We start from the raw sequence: 20935 nt of genomic DNA, 5'->3' as shown, positions 1-20935 counted from the left end.
TGGAAGCTTTGCTGCTTTGGCTCAATGAAGGTTGTGAAACAATGATTTTTAACAACATACTGTACTGTACGTCAACGTCGTATACGTTTGTTCAATCGTGATCGTGTCTGCATATGTGTCAGTCAGTCACGGGCGTGTTACTGCGTCATCAGGTCCCAGCCAATCAGGCGGCGACGTCCACAAACTGGGCACTCGAGACGTTAAGCTCGCAAACATGGCGACGCTCGAAAGCGAACACGGAGATTGGAAATACGATCGTTCTTAACCGTGAAGAAGACAGTCCCGTTGGCGTGTTACGATGTGGTGGGGTTAACCAGGGCCACCGGACGCCTTTTGAACGATGTTCGCAGAGGTAAATTACAGCTGACGTGCGTGTTACGTAGAGTTTAGTAGCTTTCCGCAGATGCTTGTCAGGCTGTAGAGGCTAGGCGTTAGCCCAGCAGGTAAACACACACACACCGAGCGACTGTCATGGGAGAGGACGGACGCCGCACTCTTTCTCGGTGTTTCCACAAAGCTCGTCTGCTATAAGTGGCACTCGACCCGGGATTACGCAGCTAATACGATGATCTTGGGATATTCGTACTGTCAACACTGCGCTGGAATTAGTGCGACGTAGTTAACGTAGCTAGGGAGTCTTTAGATTATGATAAACGTCCACCGCCGGGAAACTTCGACATCACACCGAACACAGGTGAGCTCGGGTGTTGGCTTGTTTGTCGGCCAGGTGAATCTTGCATAAACTCTTGTCTGTGGGAGTCGGTTAACCGTTTGTATACAACCGGTTGCTTAAACTGTAAGAAATGTTGTCGCTTCCTTTTGACTTTTGGCTGCCCTCAAAGCTGTTCGCTTGTGTGCTTTAATGTTTTCAATGTTTAGCGGCCCGATTGTCAGTCACATGAGCTTTGTTACAAACAAGTAGCACGACACAAGCAGGTTTGAGCTCGGTTTAGTTCATTGCTGCTATGTGACGTTTATTAGCTTCTCCCTTATTACCGACATACAGTGGTATCTTGACGTAGGAGTTTAAATCATTCCCTCACCCATTGAATTGAAATGCCATTCATCTGTACCATTCCTCCTTCAAAGCACATTTTTTTGTTACATGTTTGTAATAAATACAAATAGCACTGTATTGTAAAAGTGTATCAAATCAAATCAAAAATAAAACCTATCTGGTAACGTCTTGTTGTCAAGGAACTACGTTGAAGTCAGTTGAGGAGCTTTATTTAGACAAAAGTCGTGAAAATTCAAAAATGTAAAAGTCATTACTGTGCGGACTGTTGTCTTCGTGTGTTGGATGTGCGCCTTTAAGAGGCGCGGCCAGGTGGTGAGCTTTGCCAGGTGCTGGAGTCAGGTAAGCGTGTGGCCATGTGTTGTGGCCAAATACAGCTCCTTGCGAGTCTTCTCGTTTGGTATTTGTGGGTTTGACTGTTTGTCCCGTTCAATAAACGACTGAAAGTGCATCGGTGACTGACTCTTTGCCCTCATGCAAAGGCATTATTACAGTGCCGTAATTGCTTCATTTATTTAAAAAAAAAAAAATTATTTCACTCGGGTGGTGGTGTATCTGAAGCTCAATTGTAACTCAAACACAATGTACAAAATCAACCAAGCGAGGGCTCGTAACTTGAAAAATTACAGTTTGTAATTCCACTGGTTAGTGTTTATTATTATTGTTATTGTATGAGCATTATTAATTTTCAAGCCTTTCATTGTTATGTATGAAATCATCCCCCCAAGATTATACAAGTGGTACTGTCAGAGTCTTGGTATCATCTTAGTAAACTTTCCTATTCCTAAACTCTTTAATCAAACCCCATAATAATATGATTTAGATTTTCCCACATTGTATTGTTTTTTGATTCCTTTTCTGTTGTTGTTTATGGCAAAGTTCTACGCATCAACTGTGCTTGAGAGCGGGGTGGGGGGGATTTGCATAACAAAATGTGACTCATTCTTCCTTCAACTCTGTCTGGTAGTGTTTTGCGTGATGATGACAGACACCTATCAAGGTAAATGAAAATGAAATTTCCTTGGCAGAGGTAATAAAGTTGAATTAAGGTTGATTGAGCTTCTTCTCGGCACCTTTCCAGTAAACATTTAGCCTCAGTAACAAGGCTTTAGTGCCCTGCCACTGCAGTATTCTTTGTGTCATACAGACAGTATGGTCTGCAGTTTAAGCGTACATTATTCCCATCTTTATGTTTGACTTCTTTGGTGAGTCGTCATCCTGTTCTTTAAATGAAAGGTGCAAATTAAGGAATGGACTGGGATTCATCATGAGAGGGGCACACTTGACATGCATCTGCATCCTCTGCAATTAGATGTGAGTGCACTGATTTATTCCAGCCCAATGGGACCAGCTGTGCGCATGCTTGTAAACACTTTTCGTATTGATTATCATCTCAACCCACAAGCATGTCATCCGAGAAGGTGTTTAAGGTGCCTTTTCAAACATGTTTACAATAAGATTTTATCCCATCAGGCAATTGAGTCCTACTGTGTCTGCGCTGTGAAACTATTGCCTTTGGAAATATTTTAACCGGTCACTTGTCATTCCCTGAGCACCTTATTTAGGGCTCCTTGCATTATAAGTACCGCGGTCACTTGTTGACCTTGTGCTTCTGTATTTGGCCCATTTGTGATTTAAACTGACCTCAGGAAAACCGGCACTCGGTCACACTCGGTCTGCATGTCACCTTGGACACGTCAGCCTCCTTCCATACATCAAAGGAATTCATTTACCTGACAAACTAAGTCTCAGACTGTTGTCTCGCAGCCACGTGGAACCAGAGTGTGTGCAGATGTATGGGAGAGACCACATACACGTGATCTGTGGTTCCACAATATGACTACGGTGGCTACATCCTGCTTGATGTGGTTAGTTATTGTTGGTGTTGGTGTTGCAGTGATGCAGGTATCCACCACATCAGAGGTTGTTGTTCCGTTCAGTACAAAACCAACAAGAGCCTCTTTCTTGACACCACTGGCTGCATTCACAGACTACAAATAACTTGGCATGTCAGTCCGACATCCTATGGGAGTAACATAAACCACCAGTGCCTGTCGCCTCCGGAATTCATTCTGCTTGTCTTGTGTACCCACTACAAAAAGAAATGTATGGTTGGAAATAGGGATACACTGTGGTTTTACAGACCGTGTATGAGGACAAGTACTTACATTAGGGTACATGTTTTGTGATCAAATTGTTTTCTTCAATCCAATATTTAAAAATACAAAGCTAAACCTTTATTGAATGTGGCATAAGTTTCACTCAAACGTTTTAGAGTAACAACTTGTCATCGCTGACATTTGAACATTCAAATGCATGTTTTCAGACACACATCTCGTTAATGGTAAACCACTTTGTAGAGTGCATTACCACCATATGTCTGAGCTATCTTCTGTGTACTGTTGTGTTTAGCATTTTGCACTCAAAGAATCCCAGTGGTGATTAATATAAATCCAATGTGTCAACATGGGGGGACACATTTATCTGTGTGGATTCACAGAATCTTTCCTTATTTGTGTAAAGATACATTTGCCAGCGTGAACTTGGAGTTGGGCCATTGATAGTATAGTGGTTCAGATTGCAATAGACTTTGTGCTGTTGGCAAAGTATCATTTGATCCATAATCGCCCTGTAATCGACTCGCAGTCAGTCCAGGGTGTATGTAGCATGTGGTGTCAGCTATATCAAACTCTTTCTTAAAGAAACCTTAACACTTGGCTTCATGCAGTATACAAACATTGCACAGCAGAATGTTGTCTCAAATGCTGAGACAAAAGCAGTTCACCACACTGTAATAAAGGCTTCCTGAAATTGTCCCACACTGTGTGATATGACACAACGGGAATGAGAGCACACTCGAAAATGCCAGCGTACTCGGCGGTCCCTCTATCCAGCTCAGACTAAGAATGTGACCCAGACTACATTCAGAGGTGGTCTGAGTCATCAGACCTCAATCTGCCCCGAGTCCACTCACAGCTCCTGGTGACTGAAGCTCTACTAATGAATGTAAATACCATGTTTGATCTGGCCGTGATTTGTCAACCAATATGGGTATTGTTCTTTATGGAACTGTTCCCCTCTAAATGCTTTTAAAGCTAACAATACTCTGCTCTTGGCCTGCATGGCATCTCTTTGCATGATGGATTTCCGGATGGACTAGGCATGATGAGTCTTCCCTGTGACTCTCTCCTGCATTAACTGGGGATCTCCCACTGGCCAGTTTTAATGGTGTAAGCTAACATGCTGCCTAATGACCACACTGATCAGGGCTGCAGCCACTCAAGAGATCTTCGCAAGTGTGTCTGGATTGAACTGAGTAATGCTTCTCTTAGTGCAGTGGACCATTACCATTTTGATCACACAAAGAGAGAGATGTTGAACCAGTCCCCCTCTGCCCTCCATGTTCTTACTGAGTGACTCATTTCTGTCTGGTAGAATTAGTTATTCACTTTATCCATCCATTTTCTCTACCGCTTATCCTCACCAGGGTCACGGGTTGCTTCGGGCGGGAGGCAGGGTACACCCTGAACCGGTCGCCAGCCAATCGCAGGGCACATAGAAACAAACAACCATACGCTTTATATTAAATATAAACCCCTCTGTTACAGTCTTCTGTGGTTAATCTTTTATGTTCGACCCACTTTGGTTGTAAAATGTGTAATGGTACTTTACATGTAATCTTAATGCATATGTTCAAACTTACACCGTAATGGTGAAACCTGCCACAACTCCATAAATATGGCAAAAACATTCTGCACTGAAGCACTGTATTTTATTACAAACACTTTTATATTTAGCGATCTGCTAGAGCAACTGAACATGTAATCTAGTGTACGCTGTTTGGGATCTTAGCCAAATTCAATATCATAATCTTAAACCCGCAGCGCACTTGAGCGAAACCGACTAAAGTCTCGCTCAGTGTGCGTGGTACGGCAACTAGTTTTCATGAATGGCCGATGTTTGGTTTTCCACAGCCTCGCAATGTCGCAAATGTAGCAGCCAATCAAAATGCAGTGTTCACTGACACCAAAAAAACGTTTCCGGGTTTTAAGCTAGCGAGACCTACACATACAGTTTATATAGTATAGATATATTGTGTTTTACAACCATACTTATATTTATTAGGAACAGACAGTGAATTGGGGTGTGGCAGACTCCCTTAAGTATCCTTTTTCACCCACTTCCTCTCCTTGTGGCAACCCACTTCTTCCTTGACATCACATCCCACTATGGTTTTATGGTTTAATAAAAGTGATACAGTACAATATAATGGCGCCTCGAAACCCCATACAAGGTCGCAGTTTTCCGTCGCAGCGCATCCATAGATCAAATCGTTAAATGTGCGGTTGTAATGCGCCAACTGCCATTGGTCCATTCTAGTCGGGCTCAGCCGCGTCACACAGTGGGTGGCCGGTCTGAGTTAATCAGGCACTATTAAATCATCCTAAATTATGTGAACAATTTACTATGCTTTCCTGTATCTGTTAAAGTGTAGTGGAATATTTTGTTCAAGGCGAGCTAATGACCCAAAACTGAAAAAATCCAAGAATTACTGAAGATAAAACATTGCACTATCCTGAAGTTTTCTTCCCTGAAGCTGGATCCATGTCCGTTTTGAAAATCTGTGCAAGGAGCTGAAACATGCAGTTTGGAGAACTCATACTTTTTAACCTTGGACAGCAACCTAATACCTGTTGACAGGTGCACGTCTCATTGAGAGTTACAAAAATCATTTCATTGCCTTAAAAGGTTGTGCATCAAGGGCCATATCGCACATCACTCATCTTAAGCTCATCTAATACCAACTAAATTCAGAGCTATTTTCTCTTTGAGGTCAGCATTTATACACCAGGAGGCTTGCGTTCAGGTGCGTGTTTTTGTGTGCATCACGTGAGAAACAGCGCGATGTTTATGTGTTCTTGACAAGCCTTCGGTGTTAATCAGTGGAGCAGATGGTTCATGTTTTAAACCCAGCGTAAGCTGTAATAACTCGCACTGTTTGTTATCATCTCGCCTACAAGTGAGCCAAGCATCGCCGCTGCCGTCATGTCTTCACTCACAGCTAATAGACTCCACGTTCACTGCCACACCGCTAACGGCAAACAGGGTTCATGTTACACATCGGAAGTCCGTCTTTTTCATGCAATGATTGCGCTTTTTTTTTTCTGGAAGGGCTGTGACAGCATTTTATGGATGCACCTAAAAAGACACATATTTTGGTTTAAAATTAACTTGGTTACTTTATGTAGACTGGTATCAAAAGTACATAGCATCATTCCACATAGTGGTTTATTTTAGGCTGAAAGCATCTGTGTACTATGCAGATCACATTTCACCTGTCTGTTGAACCGCACTGGATGTATAGTAAATGCTTTTGACACTCACGCTTTCTGTTTCTGTGCTGTCCCATGCGCCAGTGTAGTGGTTATAAATGGAGCTGTGACAGTTCCAGTCAATACTGAATGCTTGTGGTCGTTACCCCAAGAATGGCCTCTTTTGTGCCTTCCTTGGCTCAAGATGTTATTATCAAAGATGTTAATTACCTTTTTGTTGTTGTTGGAAATAGAAACAACACTGCACCTGTCACTTTGGTCCCTTCTAATGAGTAATTTGAGGTTAAGAGAGACCACAATTTTTATCCTTTCTGTACTTTTGTGGTCTCCTCCCACCTTGACGTCTTTTAGTTGGGAGTCTTATCAGAATCAGAATCATCTTTATTTGCCAAGTATGTCCAAAAAACACGCAAGGAATTTGTCTCCGGTAGTTGGAGCCGCTCTAGTACGACAACAGACAGTCAATTGACAGAGAAGAATTTTGGGACATAAAGAAAGACATTGACAAAAAAGTCACTGAGCAATAAAGGGTTGCTAGTTATCTGGTAATGCTGGTACATTTGTATTTTTTTTTTAAAGGGTTGCTAGTTATCTGGTAATGCTGGTACATTTGTATTTTTTTTTTGACAATTGTGCAAAAAGATGCAGATGCAACTTGTTCACTGCCAGCCTTCCCATTTAACATGGATATTTGACTTCTAAAGCCGTCAATGGCAGTGAATTTGTTAAGAGGTCTTGTCTAGCCTGTTTGAGCACTCCCTGTACTTGAACATTCGAAGAGACATGACATACCTCTCGCTATTCAACATTCCTAGTATGTGTTCATGTCACGGTCCTCGGGTGAGAGTAGGGGCGAGCAATACGGCGTTGAAATAAAATCTCAGTATTTTTTCACCAAAATCCAGTTTCTGATTATATTCGTTTTGTCCTCCCTTGTAGTTATTGCAAGAGCAAATGACAATAGCATTATTCAAAACAAGTGTTGCGCTTTGTCCCCCCCACCCCTCTGGGATGTGCTTCATTGCCCATGATACAATTTTTTTTCACCAGCATTAACTTGCATCAATTTGCAGCCTTTGAAGCGCATACCTTTAATCAAAAGTTACCAACGTCACTAAATCACTGCTTTTGCATCATAAAAATGGGGAACATGTTTTTGGTGATGTTTAGCACAATTGGCTCTGCAATTGCCTTCCACTGGGGTCCTTTCTTGTCATACGGAATGCAGTGTGAAAATTATTCCACTCATGTTGTTTCAGCTAATCGCTTTTTTAACAGAGGGATAAAAAAAAAAAAAAAAGTTACGCTACATTTGCTAACTCTATGGTGATAACATCTTAAATTTGGCAACAAATTAAAATCCATGTCTTTAGTGGAAGCAGTGAACTATGGAAGCTGCTAAAAAAACAAAATCTATTTAGAAACTGTCCTGACAAGGATGTAGATGTGTTCAGATATGCTGTTGTCCTATCAGTGCATTAACCTCAATGTAGAACCTTGTCCAGCTGTACACTCTTGACAGGCCGCAGTTAGTGAGAGAGAGAGGCTGTTAAAAATAAAGCCAGGGTCGGGTCTTCATCAAGGTTTTGCCGTGTACTGCTGCATCATCACCATCCAAGCGTGTCACGAGTTCATCTGCAAGAGCCGACCGACACAAGCTATTCAAGTCATGGACATGATGTCACTTGCATCAAGCTTATTATCCGTAATGGTGACTCTTTGTCTTTATATCAGTACTGACAAAAACTAAATTAAAAAGTACCGTGACTAAATGTCACCAAGATACTGTAGGGATTCAAAATCTTAAGTGGCAATAATTTGTTTTTAATATGACTCTTAGTCTACACACTAGCACTGTTTATGGGTTCTTTCCTGTGAGTTTGCGGTGCTATTTTATAATTACCTATAGCGCATTTAGATACTGGCTATATTGTGTCTGTTAAACTGTATTCCTCGCTTAGCCCAGCATTAGCGCCCTTTGCACAGCTTTTTAGGCATAAATGATGCATTGCAGTACCGGATTCATTATTTTGTATTAAAAAAAATAAATACAAACGTTACAGCAGAAGATCATCACTGCTGATCCTCATATCGTCTGCCAGAGACGCAATGTGTTGGCGAGCCTTCAGTGGTTCTATCGCATGTCACCATGGCTTGTGGAGATAAATCTAACCTTCATGTTACTTTGTCACACTGCTTCAATTGGAGTACTTTATCTTTATTTGTCGAAGTTGCATTTATCAGCTGGAGTGGTTGATTTCGAGAAGTGGTTTGGCATCTCATCTTTTGGCATAAATTCCTGCAGCACATGTACAAACACCAGCCCCCCCATTTTTTAATACACACAGTTGTTCCAACATGGGAATATAAATAACACAGATGCAGAGTTGTGTAATACTCTTGTCAGAAAAGGTGGTAACAGTGTTGCAACGAAATCCAAAATCAAGCTCACACCTCTTTTACACAAAGATATGCTGGGATATCATACGACTGCATTTCAAATGCATGAGCGATAAAGTAGCTTGAAGCTGAAGTCACCTATATGTAAAATGTGTTCAATATGTTAGACATCTGCACGTATGATGGCCATCACCCTGGCATTTCCACTAATGTGTATAGAAAAAGGTGGCGAAAAGGTATTCTCTGCGATAACAGTTACAGTTAGCCATCTGACCCAACTTGCTTGTCCAGAAAAGTGGGCCAACAGACTTGCTTACTGGCAGCGAGAGCTTTGCTTCCTGCACTGCACAATAACAGGAACGATATAGGAAGTGGCTGACAAGTATGCACAATTGCAACCTCACAAGTCTTTGTCTAACACGTCATTGAGTTTCAGGTTAGATATGTCTTCCTGAATCCTGAAGCCCAAAATATTTCATCCATCCATCCATTTTCTGTACCGCTTAGTCTCACACGGGTCGCGGGCGTGCTGGAGCCTACCAAAGCTATCTTCGGGCGAGAGGCGGGCTACACCCTGAACTGGTCGCCAGCCAATCGTAGGCCACATATAAACAAACAACCGTTCACACCGTGGTTTTCAATTAATCTACCGTGCATGTTTTTGGGATGTGGAAGGAAACGGGAGTACCTGGAGAAATCTCACGCAGGCACAGGGAAAACATGCAAACGCCACACGGGCGGGTCCGGGATTTGAACCCCGGTCCTCAGAACTGTGAGGCAGAGGTGCTAACCAGTTGGTCACCGTGCCGCCCAAAAGTTTTCTAAATTAAGTTTGCTTGTTTAACTTTGTTTTGAAGGTGTAGTTACGCAGAGATTATATTTACTTATGACACCTTACATAATACTTACATTGATTTATGAAGGGTTAAAAATTGTTGTATAAAGTGTCATGAAATGATGATTCACTTATTTTTTTCTTTTTGCCATTTTGTAGGCCAGTCTGTCCTTTTGGGGATGGGGGGGTCTCGGAGTTGTGCTGTTTCTCATCACTTTCGGACCCTTCGCCATATTCTATCTGGCCTTTTATATCCTCTGCTTCATTGGCGGGTGAGTAGGCACACACATTTCATCATGTATGCAGTATGTCAGCCTGTCACTCTTAACTGTTCTTTTATTAACCCTAGGGGCTTCGTGGTCACTCTGCTTTACGGAAAGATCAACTCCGAGAAATACTTGGAGAAGTGCGAGCACTCCTACCTGCCGCCCCCACCAATTGGTATTCTAAAGGTAAGCCTATTACTCTGTGAGTGGCGGATGTTTGCAAGTTTCTCCTGTAATGATGATCTCTTTTTGTCAGACGTTGGATGAGATGAAGCTTGAGATGAAGACCATAAAGATCGACAGGCGACTGACTGGCTCTAGTTTCATAGATGAACCTCTGCAACAGGTTTGTGACGCTACAGTGCAGCAAAGTAATCACAGCCTAGCTGAGCAGCACTTTTTTGGAGCACTTTGTGACTCGGCAGCTCGTCCACGTCAGCGACTTTAAACATGGTCCACAAGATCCATTCTAACCACAGTATGGTTTGCTCATGTGGAGTCTATTGTGTTTTGTTGTTCTTGCTTCCATGTCTGTCAGCGTACGTATACTGCATTTAGATGCAAACATTTTGCAAATCAAATGAGGCAAAAAAAAAAAAACAGGAAAATGAGAGCATGTGGCTGAGCGGTCAGATAGTATCAGTGTCATTCTTCTCGGCAGACAAATGTGTTAAATCGTGATTTAAGATGAAGCACTATTACAACCCCAATTCCAATAAAGTTGGGACGTTGTAATAAAATAAAAAAGTAGGATTGTTGTACAATATTGTTCTGCGCTCACTATGAGTCTCGTGGTGATGTTTGTATTAACCTGCAACAGTTGCAGTAGAAATCTTTGCGTAAGCGTGTCGCCCTCCTGCTCAAGCAGCGTGACCAGCAGCATGAAGTGGCGACACAGCACTTGGTGACGGTCAGATGACACTGACTGGGATGCTTCTCTTTCTTGCAATGCATGAGAATCATTCAAGGATCTCGAGTGACCAGGACTTTTTTTTTTTTTTTTTTTTTTTTTTAAATTGTCTTGTGCCGACTCTCTAGGACACACAAATTAGGTCAAATGCTGTTTTGTTGTTTTTTTCTCTCCTTCTCTTCAATGTAGTTATGATGGCCATCAATTAGCCGCAGCTTTTTGCTATTCGCAGTCCGGCCCGGTCGCTTTTCCCCGCGAATAGCGGGGGCCCACTGTACTTTGAAACGCTATCACTGTTTATCAGTAAACTGAGCCGTTTCATCCCTCGTGGAGATATTGATAAATAATAAGGATAACAGTGCACTGTATTCAGTAATGATTATAGTTTTATCTGCTCCCTCTTTTATTTTTCGCATCATGTTTGTTTTACCATTGTCCTTGAAGGTGATCCAGTTTGCTTTGAGAGATTATATCCAGTACTGGTACTACACCCTGAGCGAGGATGAGTCTTTTTTATTGGAGATCAGACAGACGCTGCAGAATGCCCTCGTCCAGTTCTCCACGCGGTAAGAGTCACACACGTAGCGTCCATTTCATCAGTGGCACCTGCAAAATCACACAGTCCAAGCTGTAGCAATTAAACACAATGTTAACACTGTATTGCAGTTAGTTGTCTTATTAGGTATTAGCATATTGTCGTGTTTATTTTCTTTGTCAAGGTCCAAAGAAGTGGACTGGCAGCCTTACTTCACCACTCGCCTGGTGGACGACTTTGCCACCCATCTGCGTGTCTTTCGTAAAGCTCAGGATCGTCTCTCAGACAAAGAGGATAAACAAAGTATGCGCCCGCATTCACTGCTTCACAAGCTGTGATGAGTCACATGACCATTTCACTACCTGCACAATTAAATCTGTTTACAGTTGTGTTATATCAGTGAATGGCAACGACAGATTATGAAATGTTTGACTGACTGGTGTTTTTTAAACAGGGGACATAACAGAGGAGCTGATAGACTCGTTCTTTGAGGCCGAAGTGGAGATGGAAAGGAAGATCTGCCGAGACGTAGTGTGCACTTCTCTTAAGGATGAAGAAGGTGAACAAACTCACATCTGTGTTGCGTTCGCTGCATACAACAGACGTTAATGAGATTTGTTTGCTGGTATTTGTGTCAGGTTTCCTTCGGGACTTATGCGAGCTGCTGCTGTATCTGTTACTACCTCCTGGAGACTTCCACAACAAGAACATGAGATATTTTTTAAGAGTGAGTGCACATAAAAAACAGTCACGTCTCCACGGCAGTGCCAGCTTGCAACTGCAGTGTTCTAAATTCCCCTGCACGTGTTTCATTAGGAGGTGTTGGCGCGTGGTGTCCTGCTTCCTCTCATCAACCAGCTGAGTGACCCGGACTACATCAACCAGTTTGTCATCTGGATGGTACCATCCTAACACTTTTATAACGCAGTAATTATATTTGAAACACTGTGAATATTGAGTGTGTGTGTCTGTCTGTGTGTGTAGATCCGAGACTCCAGCTGTAACTATGAAGCCTTCATGAACATCTTGAAACTGACAGACAAGCCTGCGGAGCTGGAGGCCGTGAAGGACAAGGTGATGGAGGAGCTCCAGTACTTGCGCTCGCTGGACACAGCAGGAGACGGTGGGTCAAATCTTTCACAGCTAGTATGTCTTGATAAATCCTGACGTTGTATGTTGCATGCGTTTGTGCTTTAGACATCAATGTGATCAAGAACCAGATCAACAGTCTTCTGTTTGTGAAGAAGGTGTGCGAGACCAGGATCCAGCGACTACAGTCTGGCAAGGTAGGAAACTCCACTTCTACAGTATTTTCATTAGTTCTTTACCCCTTAAGAGGTGCTTCCAATATCCGCCCTCATTTGTCCGCAGAAATCGTCCCCTTCCCATGAACTGTGTTTTTTTTCATAAAACACTTACAAAATTTAACACTAGTAGTATTATTATTATTATTATTATCAATGTTTTACTGTTTAAATGCCGGTTTTGTTGTTTGAATGTTTATTAAACAACAAAAAGTGACTTTATTTTCTTTGCTTTGATAGTGATTATAATCTTGGATATGCCAAAGATCAGCATCAATTATTGGTTTGACTGCACCAGCATTTTTGTATATCCCTGAAGTTCCAATGACACCCTCGCACCTCCTCTTTGTGGCCAAAAGTGTCGTATTGACTGCCATTAAAACCACCCTTTTAATCTCTGACATTACACTATAGAACCATGCGTTCTATAATATAGGTGTTTCATATAGAAAAGTAGTGATTATAATATATTATATTATAATTATATTATATATCATTTTTTTGCCACCAGATTCAACCATTGACCATTCTATTTTTGCCACCGACACTATAGAGCTGTGTGACTACATTTGATGTTTTTGTTCAGGACTTTTTTGTGTATCTTTGTCATTTTAAGATAATTTAAGGAACAAAGATGGCAGTTGTAATCCAGTGATTGATTTTTAGTAGAATTATCATCTAGTCAAATTCAATCTTATTTAAAATTTAACCTATATTCATTTCACACAGCCAAAATGGCTTTAAAAAAAAAAAAATAATAATAATAATAATGGCACAAAATGCCCATAGAATGTCTGAAGGGTTAAACAGCTCTTATAGCAGTTATTTATTTGGTGTGATGAAACATAATCTCCACAAGTGTCCACTGTTGTGGTTGCAAAGCATTTTATTATTTTGCTTGGAGGCAGCTGCACAATGAACACTGCTTGATCATCTCACCTGACCGGTCATGCGTCTTTGCCCCGCTTCCTCTGTGTAGGAGGTGGACGCTTTGAAGCTTGCGGCAAACTTCGGCAAACTTTGTGTCATCCCGCTGGATCACATCCTCGTCCACAACATAGCCCTGCAGTTCTTCATGGGTAAATGCGCACTCGCGCGTGCCACGGATGCCGTTCCTCAACTTACTTCTGCTTGTCTCATTTTTATCGCAGATTTCATGCAGGCAGCCGGCGCCCAGGCGGAGCTCTTCTTCTGGCTCACCGTGGAAGGCTACAGGGTGACTGCGCAGCAGCAGCTGGAGGCGATGCAGCTCTGGCAGAAAGATGGCAAGAGGCAACCCAACGCCACCAAGGGGCTCCTGAAGGCAGCTGCACTTGGCGTCTATGAACAATACCTCTCTGACAAGGTCAGCAAAAGCCTTTAGACCAACCGCATTAAGTGCATCATGAATCCAACGAACCAGAATGCCATGTGTTGCATCATATAATTCAATGAGTGAAGAACACAGGTGTAATTTAGTGTTTCAAATATCCTTCCACTACATTTAGATGATGTTCCCGGTGGGCACGGCGGCCCCGTTTCAGGCCACAGTGGACAAAACGGCATTGTCAGGATGGGCAAACGTGATGGGGATGCCGGGCGACGTGTTTAAATTGTCAAAAGATTTCCCCACGGCACTTAGGGTGCGGATGAGAAACCATGTCAGCCGGAGTAAAAGTGCAGCTATACATGACAGATCGTAATGGAAGTGATCCGTAGTGGGACGGGAAGCATATTTATTTCCATCTTACAACTCTTCTACAGTAAAGCCACGTGTCTAATTGAATTACAGTGCCTTCCGTGGCATACCTGTTTATAACGCTTATGATCGACCAGTCCAGTGTCTCACACCCAAAATCACCTACGACCCTAGGAGAAAAGAAAAATGTTTTCACCAAAATTAATAGCTTTTTATCACTTTTTGTTTTTGCTTTACAACATTATCTACAGCCCAGTAATCGGAGGCCAAAAATAAAGGATTTTATTTACCATTATAAAACTGTTGTCACTGCCATGATGACAAATTTGTCTTATTTACAAAATGTACCTGCTTTACTTTACAACCTTGTTTTTTGTTGTTGTTGTTGTTGTTGTTGTCGTCGTCCCCACAGGCTTCTCCCAGAGTTCAAGTAGACGAGGACTCGATAACACGCTTGGGGGAGAAGCTGCAGAAAGATGATCCCACGCCAGAAATATTCGATGATATCCAGAGAAAGGTGTTAAATCTTTTCTTATTAAGGAATTTGGGGCTTTTGTTCTTACAATGATAAAACAAATGGCGCCATTCTGTCCCAAGTCTTAACCAGACAAATGCTGTTTCGCCGCAGGTGTACGACATGATGCTAAGGGATGAGCGCTACTACCCCTCGTTTAAGCAGAGTCCCCTCTACGTTCGCATGCTGGCAGAGTTGGACATGCTCAAAGAGCCCAGCTACCGCGGCTCTGATGACGGCGACGGAGAATCTTTCAATGGCTCCCCGACAGGAAGTATTAACCTGGTGAGGCCTCACTTCCTCTCACTGGCGTGACTGCCACCCACATACAGCTGTCGAGTGACGAAGGGTTTGGTTCATTACAGTCGTTGGACGACTTCAACAACTCCTGCCATGATGACTCTATGCAGCTCCACGCTTTCATCTCTGACACGGGTACACACACCAGATGTTATGTTTAAGGCTGGATTTACACTGCATCATTTTGGTTTTTTGAATGCTGTCTAGTGGCACCTGCAGTGGAAATCCAGCCTAATTGTTGTATTAACTGAACTTGCTTTACCACCCTTCTTTTTGGCACCAAACTTCTTTCTTTTCTCATTTCATCACCTTCATTGTTCTTCTGCTCTTTCTTTTCCCTCATTCGTCCTGCCGTTTTGTCCCGCCCTTTGCACCCGCATGCTCTTCTCTGTCTTTTACCCACTCCCGCCGCCCGCCCCCCCCTCATTGTGGATGTATTGTCGGGTGGGGTAGCTGACGCTTGTATTCCCGGCTTCTGGGCTGCCGCAGGTGTGTGCAATGAGCATGGGAAGACGTACGCGCTTTACGCCATCACTGTATTCAGACGCAACCCGGACAGCAGCGAGGATTGCTGGAAGACGTACCGGCGTTACTCCGACTTCCACGACTTCCATATGAGGATCACAGAGCAGGTCTGATTTTGTTGTGTTTGTGTGTGAGAGAGAGTGTGACAGTGTTAAGCGCGTGTGTGAGCGTCTCCATCTTGATGAGCTCACATCCATTGTTGTGCTTTTAGTTTGAGAACTTGACGTCCATCCTCAAGCTCCCAGGGAAGAAAACCTTCAACAACATGGACAGAGACTTCTTGGAGAAGAGAAAAAAAGACCTCAATGCTTACCTACAAGTATTAGTCTTCTATTTTAGTGTCATTAAGTTACATTTATGGCCATAATCAGAAAGTGCGTGTGTGTGTGTTCTAGTTGCTGCTGAACCCCGAGATGGTGAAGGCGTGCCCAACGCTTATCCCGTATGTCTATGACTTCCTAGAGAACAAAGCCTACAACAAAGGGAAAGGAGACTTTGCACGCAAGGTAAAAAAATTATCATCATAATAAGTGTATTTGTGTGTCATATACATCTTCATCAATATATCCGACACATGCCAGTAGAGGTATTAGTGGATATACATGGTACTGTGGAAACCACCATTACATTTGAAGGCATGAGATTACGTTCCCATACTTATTGAGCATACACGCCACCCCACCAGGCCCCGACAATTCGCGGTCCCTAAAATGATCCCATTTCTGTCGTGTTCACCCACCAGATAGACACGTTCGTGAATCCCCTGCGGAGTTCAATGAGGAACGTGTCCAACGCAGTCAAGTCCCTGCCCGACAGTCTGGCCGAGGGCATGAACAAAGTGTCGGACAACATGGGCCGCATGTCCGAAAGACTCGGTCAGGACATCAAGCAGTCCATATTCAAGGTGCGTCCCGTCGCCACCGTACTTCTGCTTTTATTGTGCCAAATGTGACAATTGTCCCTCCTCTTTCAGGTGCCTCCTCTTCTTCCCAAGGCAGACGTCGACCCCGAACACTGCCGAGTCTCTGCCCAGCTGGACGACAATGTGAGTGGACCCACTCGAGTGTTTGCGCTGGGGTTTTTTGTTTTGTTTGTTTGTTTTGCACGGATCTCCTACGTCTTGTTTGTGCAAGCAGGTCGACGACAACATCCCGCTGCGGGTCATGCTGCTGCTGATGGACGAGGTGTTCGACCTGAAGGAGAAGAACCAGTGGCTGCGCCGGAACATCAAGAACCTGTTGCAGCAGCTCATCCGTGCCACTTATGGCGATACCATCAACAGGTCCGTCTCATACTCACAAGTCCATTGTACAGTGAATCACCCTTTTAATTAAAAGTGTTTTTTGTTTTTTTTAATCTGCTTTAATGGATAGCACAATGCACACCAATCACCATTGCTTTGCTTCCAGGAAAATTGTGGACCACGTGGACTACCTAACTTCTCCAGAACAGGTGGCAGACTATGTCAAGAAGTTCAGGTAACCCTGTAGCTCTTTTTGGACACTGAAAGATGTTTGTGGGGGTCCTCCCTAAATGCTGACCTCCTGCAGAGACTCATATTGGCCTAACGGTATTTTGGCTGAGACTCCGCCCCGTCGGGACAAGAGCATCCGCATGAGGACGCGAGTTGCTGCCAAGACCAGCCTGCTGGGCATCATGCCAGGTGATAACGCACACACCAGAAAACAACCAAAAACTGCTGAATGTAAAAATAGGAGACTCCTATTTACTTTAATTTAAACGTATACGGTACTTAACAGGTTACAGTGATGACGGCAAAAAGATAGATTTTCCCTGATAACTGTTTTTCATGAAATCCCCACCAAAAATGTATAAAGTATTTAAAATGGTAATTTAATATTTTATGTAATGTTATTTTGAAATCTATTTTATGTGTTGTGAAAATATTAAATAATTGGAAAAATGAAGCAAATCTTTCTTAATATGAGAGAGAAAGTGGTATTTTTGTATCAGACTTTTTCACTTTATTCATCATCATAGATATTGTAAAGTATCAAATATTTTTACCCCATATCTCAGTTATCACAGAGTTGTAATGTTATATTATTATCGTTGGCAACATATTGTGAGTTACTATGTGATTCCCAGCCCAACAATAACACAGTTGGAGACCACACACGTCATTGCTCTTTGTGTCCACACAGACGAGCTGAAGCACATCATCGGCGCGGACACTACTCGCAAGGGTATCCTGCGCGTCTTCGACATGTTCCAGTACCAGCCCACGAACCGGCGGCTGGTCTACGTGTTCCTGGAGGGCTTCTTGGAGACCATGTTCCCCCAGTACAAGTTCCCCGAGCTCTTCGTCAAGCTGCACTCCCGCTCGCCGCGCGTCCACAGATACGGCCATAAACTCAAGGGTTCCTCCCTCAAGAGGTGACACGAGTGAACCGAGCCGGCTGGGCACGGACACAAGTAGACGCGCGCACAGACTTAAGAGCTAAACGTGACATTGGGGGAAGGGGCTTAATGTGAACATGTGAAGCCCTCATGTCTTCTCATAGAAAACACTCCAAATAATCCAAACGATAGTCTCTGTCAGCACACATACTTTTTTGGAAAGCCGTTTGAGCATTTATTCAATATCCGAGCGTTAGACAATTCAGCGCACTAGTAGAATAACTGTGTCTGACTCATGTTTAGTTCCACTACTAGTGCCACTACTAGTAAAACCCGTTGGAGCCTTTATCCAATGTCACGCTCAAATGGCTTTCCATAGTTTACTAGTAAGGTTTAATTCCGAACTGATAGCCCAAACAAGGCACTAGTACTTTAAAAAAAAAATAATCGAATAAAATACAGTGGTTGTACTAGTGTGCTGAATTGTCTTGCAAATGAGGACAAAGAGCGTACTAGTACATGGATCTTAAACTGGATACCAAGGAATAAATGCTCAAACGGCTTTCGTTACAAACACATCATCACATGCATCCGCATGGTAGTGTTTTTATCCCCTTTCAGTTTTGGATGTTTTTAGTTCAGTTTTGCTGAACTGGGCCTGTCAGTGCTGCTCCCTGGTGGCCCCGCGAGTACTGTTCCATTTTTAAACTGCAGGAAGAGATAGCATCGACCCACACCTTGCCTTACCTTCCTTTCCGCTTGTACTCGCCTCCCTCTTAATGCTGTAGACATTTTTAACTGCAAAAGCTGCACTCTTTGCATTCATAGCAACCAAATATTTCAAAAGCACTGGCTAACGAGAGGCGCTGTTTTTAAAAAAGTGACTGAACAAATATAGGATGAATGGATTTTTTCAAATTCTAATTTTCCCGCCTCGGTGCTTCTTTTTTGTGTGTTGCATCATGATCGTCAAAGAGGAGCCTCCCCCTTAACTGTACATCCTGACCCCAGATGACCAAAGCTCACGCTTTTCTGTTCTGTGAAGACGTATGAAGCGAAACGATGCAATGATGACCTCACGGTGTGTGTGTGTGTGTGTGTGTGTGTGAAGGTTCAGCTGTCCATGCAAGCACACTAAGTATGCGTCTGTGGAAAGCCATTTGAGCATTTAGTCGATATATGATATGATATCAAGCTTAAGGTCAATGTACTGTATGATCTTTGTCCTCACTAGTAAGACAATTCGGACGACACTGGTGCCATACGAGTTTAAATCATTCTTTGACCATTGAAATGAAATCAATCAGTTCCAGGCCCCTCAAAAAATACCAAAATGATTTTGTTCAAATAACTATTTTCAGAAGATTTACACTGAACAGTATTGTAATGTATTAAAACAATAACATTAATAACACCAGCGGTCCTTCCACTGCACGGAAATCAATGTGAATTGATAGTCGCCAGATGTTGTAGGTGTTTGCTGGCGCCATCTAGCAATGGGAGTGTGAAGCACATGCAAATCTACAATTTTTGCTTGCATATCAAGACAAAAAAAATTAAATCGGCCAACCGATGACTCGTATCAAAAAACGCAAGTCAAGGCACCACTGTACTGGTAGACCAACTGTCTTACTAGTAATGATTTTTTTTTTCACACTATCACACTTCTGTACACTAGTAGGACAATTTTGGCATACTATCAGGGAAACTACATTAATAGTGAGGATCTGATGTTATCTAGAAGAATTGTATGTCACTAGTAGTTCTAGAAGCATCCAGTTGTCAACTAGTGAGCTATTTTTTTTCCCTCACCTACTACCTGTAGTTGTTATACTAATGTGCAGAAATATACAGTTGTGGGAAAAAATTATGTGATTAGGCATTCTACTAGTGCACTTAATTGATCTATACATGAGTACGAGTAGATGGACCTTAAACTGGATATCAAGGATATCAAATAAATGCTCAAATGGCTTTCCATAGACGTCAACGAATGTATTCTCTGCGCTAGTGTGTTTAGTGCAAATGTGTGTGTGTGGTCAAACTGTGGGAGTGACTCGGCCTTAGGACAACACATCCACAGTGTGAACTGACAAGAAGCTCTCCTCCACTTGACTGAATCCTCCTTTAGAGATATGGACAAATATGCCGAAACACTTTGTCCACAGCAGACAGCAGGTCTTACATTTTGTGCAATATTACTTTTGTTGGATGCATGTGCATTTGGAATTATTGTACAGTGAAGCAAGAGATTCATGTTCTTTTTAAAAAAAACAAACAAAACAAAAAAAACATGAAATGTTTCTCCTTCTTAGTCTGACAAATTAACATTCCATTGTAATTTTTTTTTTTTTCTTTTACAGACTTGTTTTATAAGTCACACTGTTTTTTCCCCCCAAGGGTGTGGGCATGTTTTCCCCCTTAAGATTTACCTTTTATTAGCAAATTAGGTTGGGACAGGCCTCGACACCTTCCCTGTCCCGTCCAATAGCCTGCGACGAGTGGAATCGCTGCTCATGAGCACTTCTAGTAGCAAACGTGGGCGGAGTGTCTCCAATTGGCTTGGACAGAGCACCTGTCTCTGCAGTCATTGATTGGACCTCAGCCACGGTGGCCTCTAATTGGCTGATAAACTGAACGCGTCTGTTCCTAGGGTGAGACATCACCTGTAACTGCACACCTCTCCATTCAGGAAGGCTTTAATTTTTTGTTCCCACCCCAATATACATCATGTGTATGTACAGTTTGTCATTAGTGTGTCTAAATGTACTGTCAACTATTTTCGTACTTTTCTTTAACCTAAAAACACAAAAAAAAAGTCATGATCACTTCAAACGACTGAAAATGACTCCCCCCCCCCACCATCACGCTAACCAACAAACCCTTCCTTGAGAGCAATTGCGCTCGCATCACTATAACACTAATAAAAGGTAACTCTGACTAACTGACCAAGTGTGTG

At 42.7% G+C, this 20935-nt stretch overlaps 1 protein-coding gene across 4 annotated transcripts; it reads left to right on the top strand.

Moving 5' to 3' along the window:
* The first annotated feature begins 149 nt into the window (after window positions 1-149).
* snx13 (sorting nexin 13) lies at window positions 150-19954 on the top strand. Of its 4 annotated transcripts, none has more exons than XM_061760448.1 (25): window positions 150-352; window positions 9743-9855; window positions 9933-10035; window positions 10106-10195; window positions 11204-11325; window positions 11479-11597; window positions 11749-11853; window positions 11933-12021; window positions 12111-12194; window positions 12279-12417; window positions 12492-12580; window positions 13578-13677; window positions 13750-13943; window positions 14689-14793; window positions 14905-15075; window positions 15156-15225; window positions 15544-15722; window positions 15827-15934; window positions 16011-16121; window positions 16358-16519; window positions 16589-16660; window positions 16752-16897; window positions 17025-17093; window positions 17166-17278; window positions 17781-19954. In XM_061760448.1, exons 1-25 carry the CDS (start codon window positions 341-343, stop codon window positions 18014-18016), a joined length of 2901 nt encoding a protein of 966 aa, XP_061616432.1. In that variant the 5' UTR covers window positions 150-340; the 3' UTR covers window positions 18017-19954. The 4 variants fall into 4 exon arrangements, with proteins under 4 accessions (XP_061616432.1, XP_061616429.1, XP_061616433.1 ...); XM_061760445.1 differs by having other exon boundaries at window positions 150-694; XM_061760449.1 differs by having other exon boundaries at window positions 151-352; window positions 15580-15722.
* The last annotated feature ends 981 nt before the right edge of the window (window positions 19955-20935 follow it).

Source organism: Phyllopteryx taeniolatus, chromosome 21 (genome assembly GCF_024500385.1).
Source record: "Phyllopteryx taeniolatus isolate TA_2022b chromosome 21, UOR_Ptae_1.2, whole genome shotgun sequence".
Lineage (NCBI taxonomy): Eukaryota > Metazoa > Chordata > Actinopteri > Syngnathiformes > Syngnathidae > Phyllopteryx > Phyllopteryx taeniolatus.
This window is presented reverse-complemented; position numbering and strand designations above follow the sequence as displayed.

Excerpts from the sequence above, each read along its gene's own strand:
- snx13 (XM_061760445.1), top strand. The coding sequence starts at position 647 with ATGATAAACGTCCACCGCCGGGAAACTTCGACATCACACCGAACACAG. Across the intron at positions 11,598-11,748 it reads AGACAAAGAGGATAAACAAA|GGGACATAACAGAGGAGCTG; the intron begins GTATGCGCCCGC and ends TTTTTTAAACAG. Across the intron at positions 16,122-16,357 it reads AAGGAGACTTTGCACGCAAG|ATAGACACGTTCGTGAATCC; the intron begins GTAAAAAAATTA and ends TTCACCCACCAG.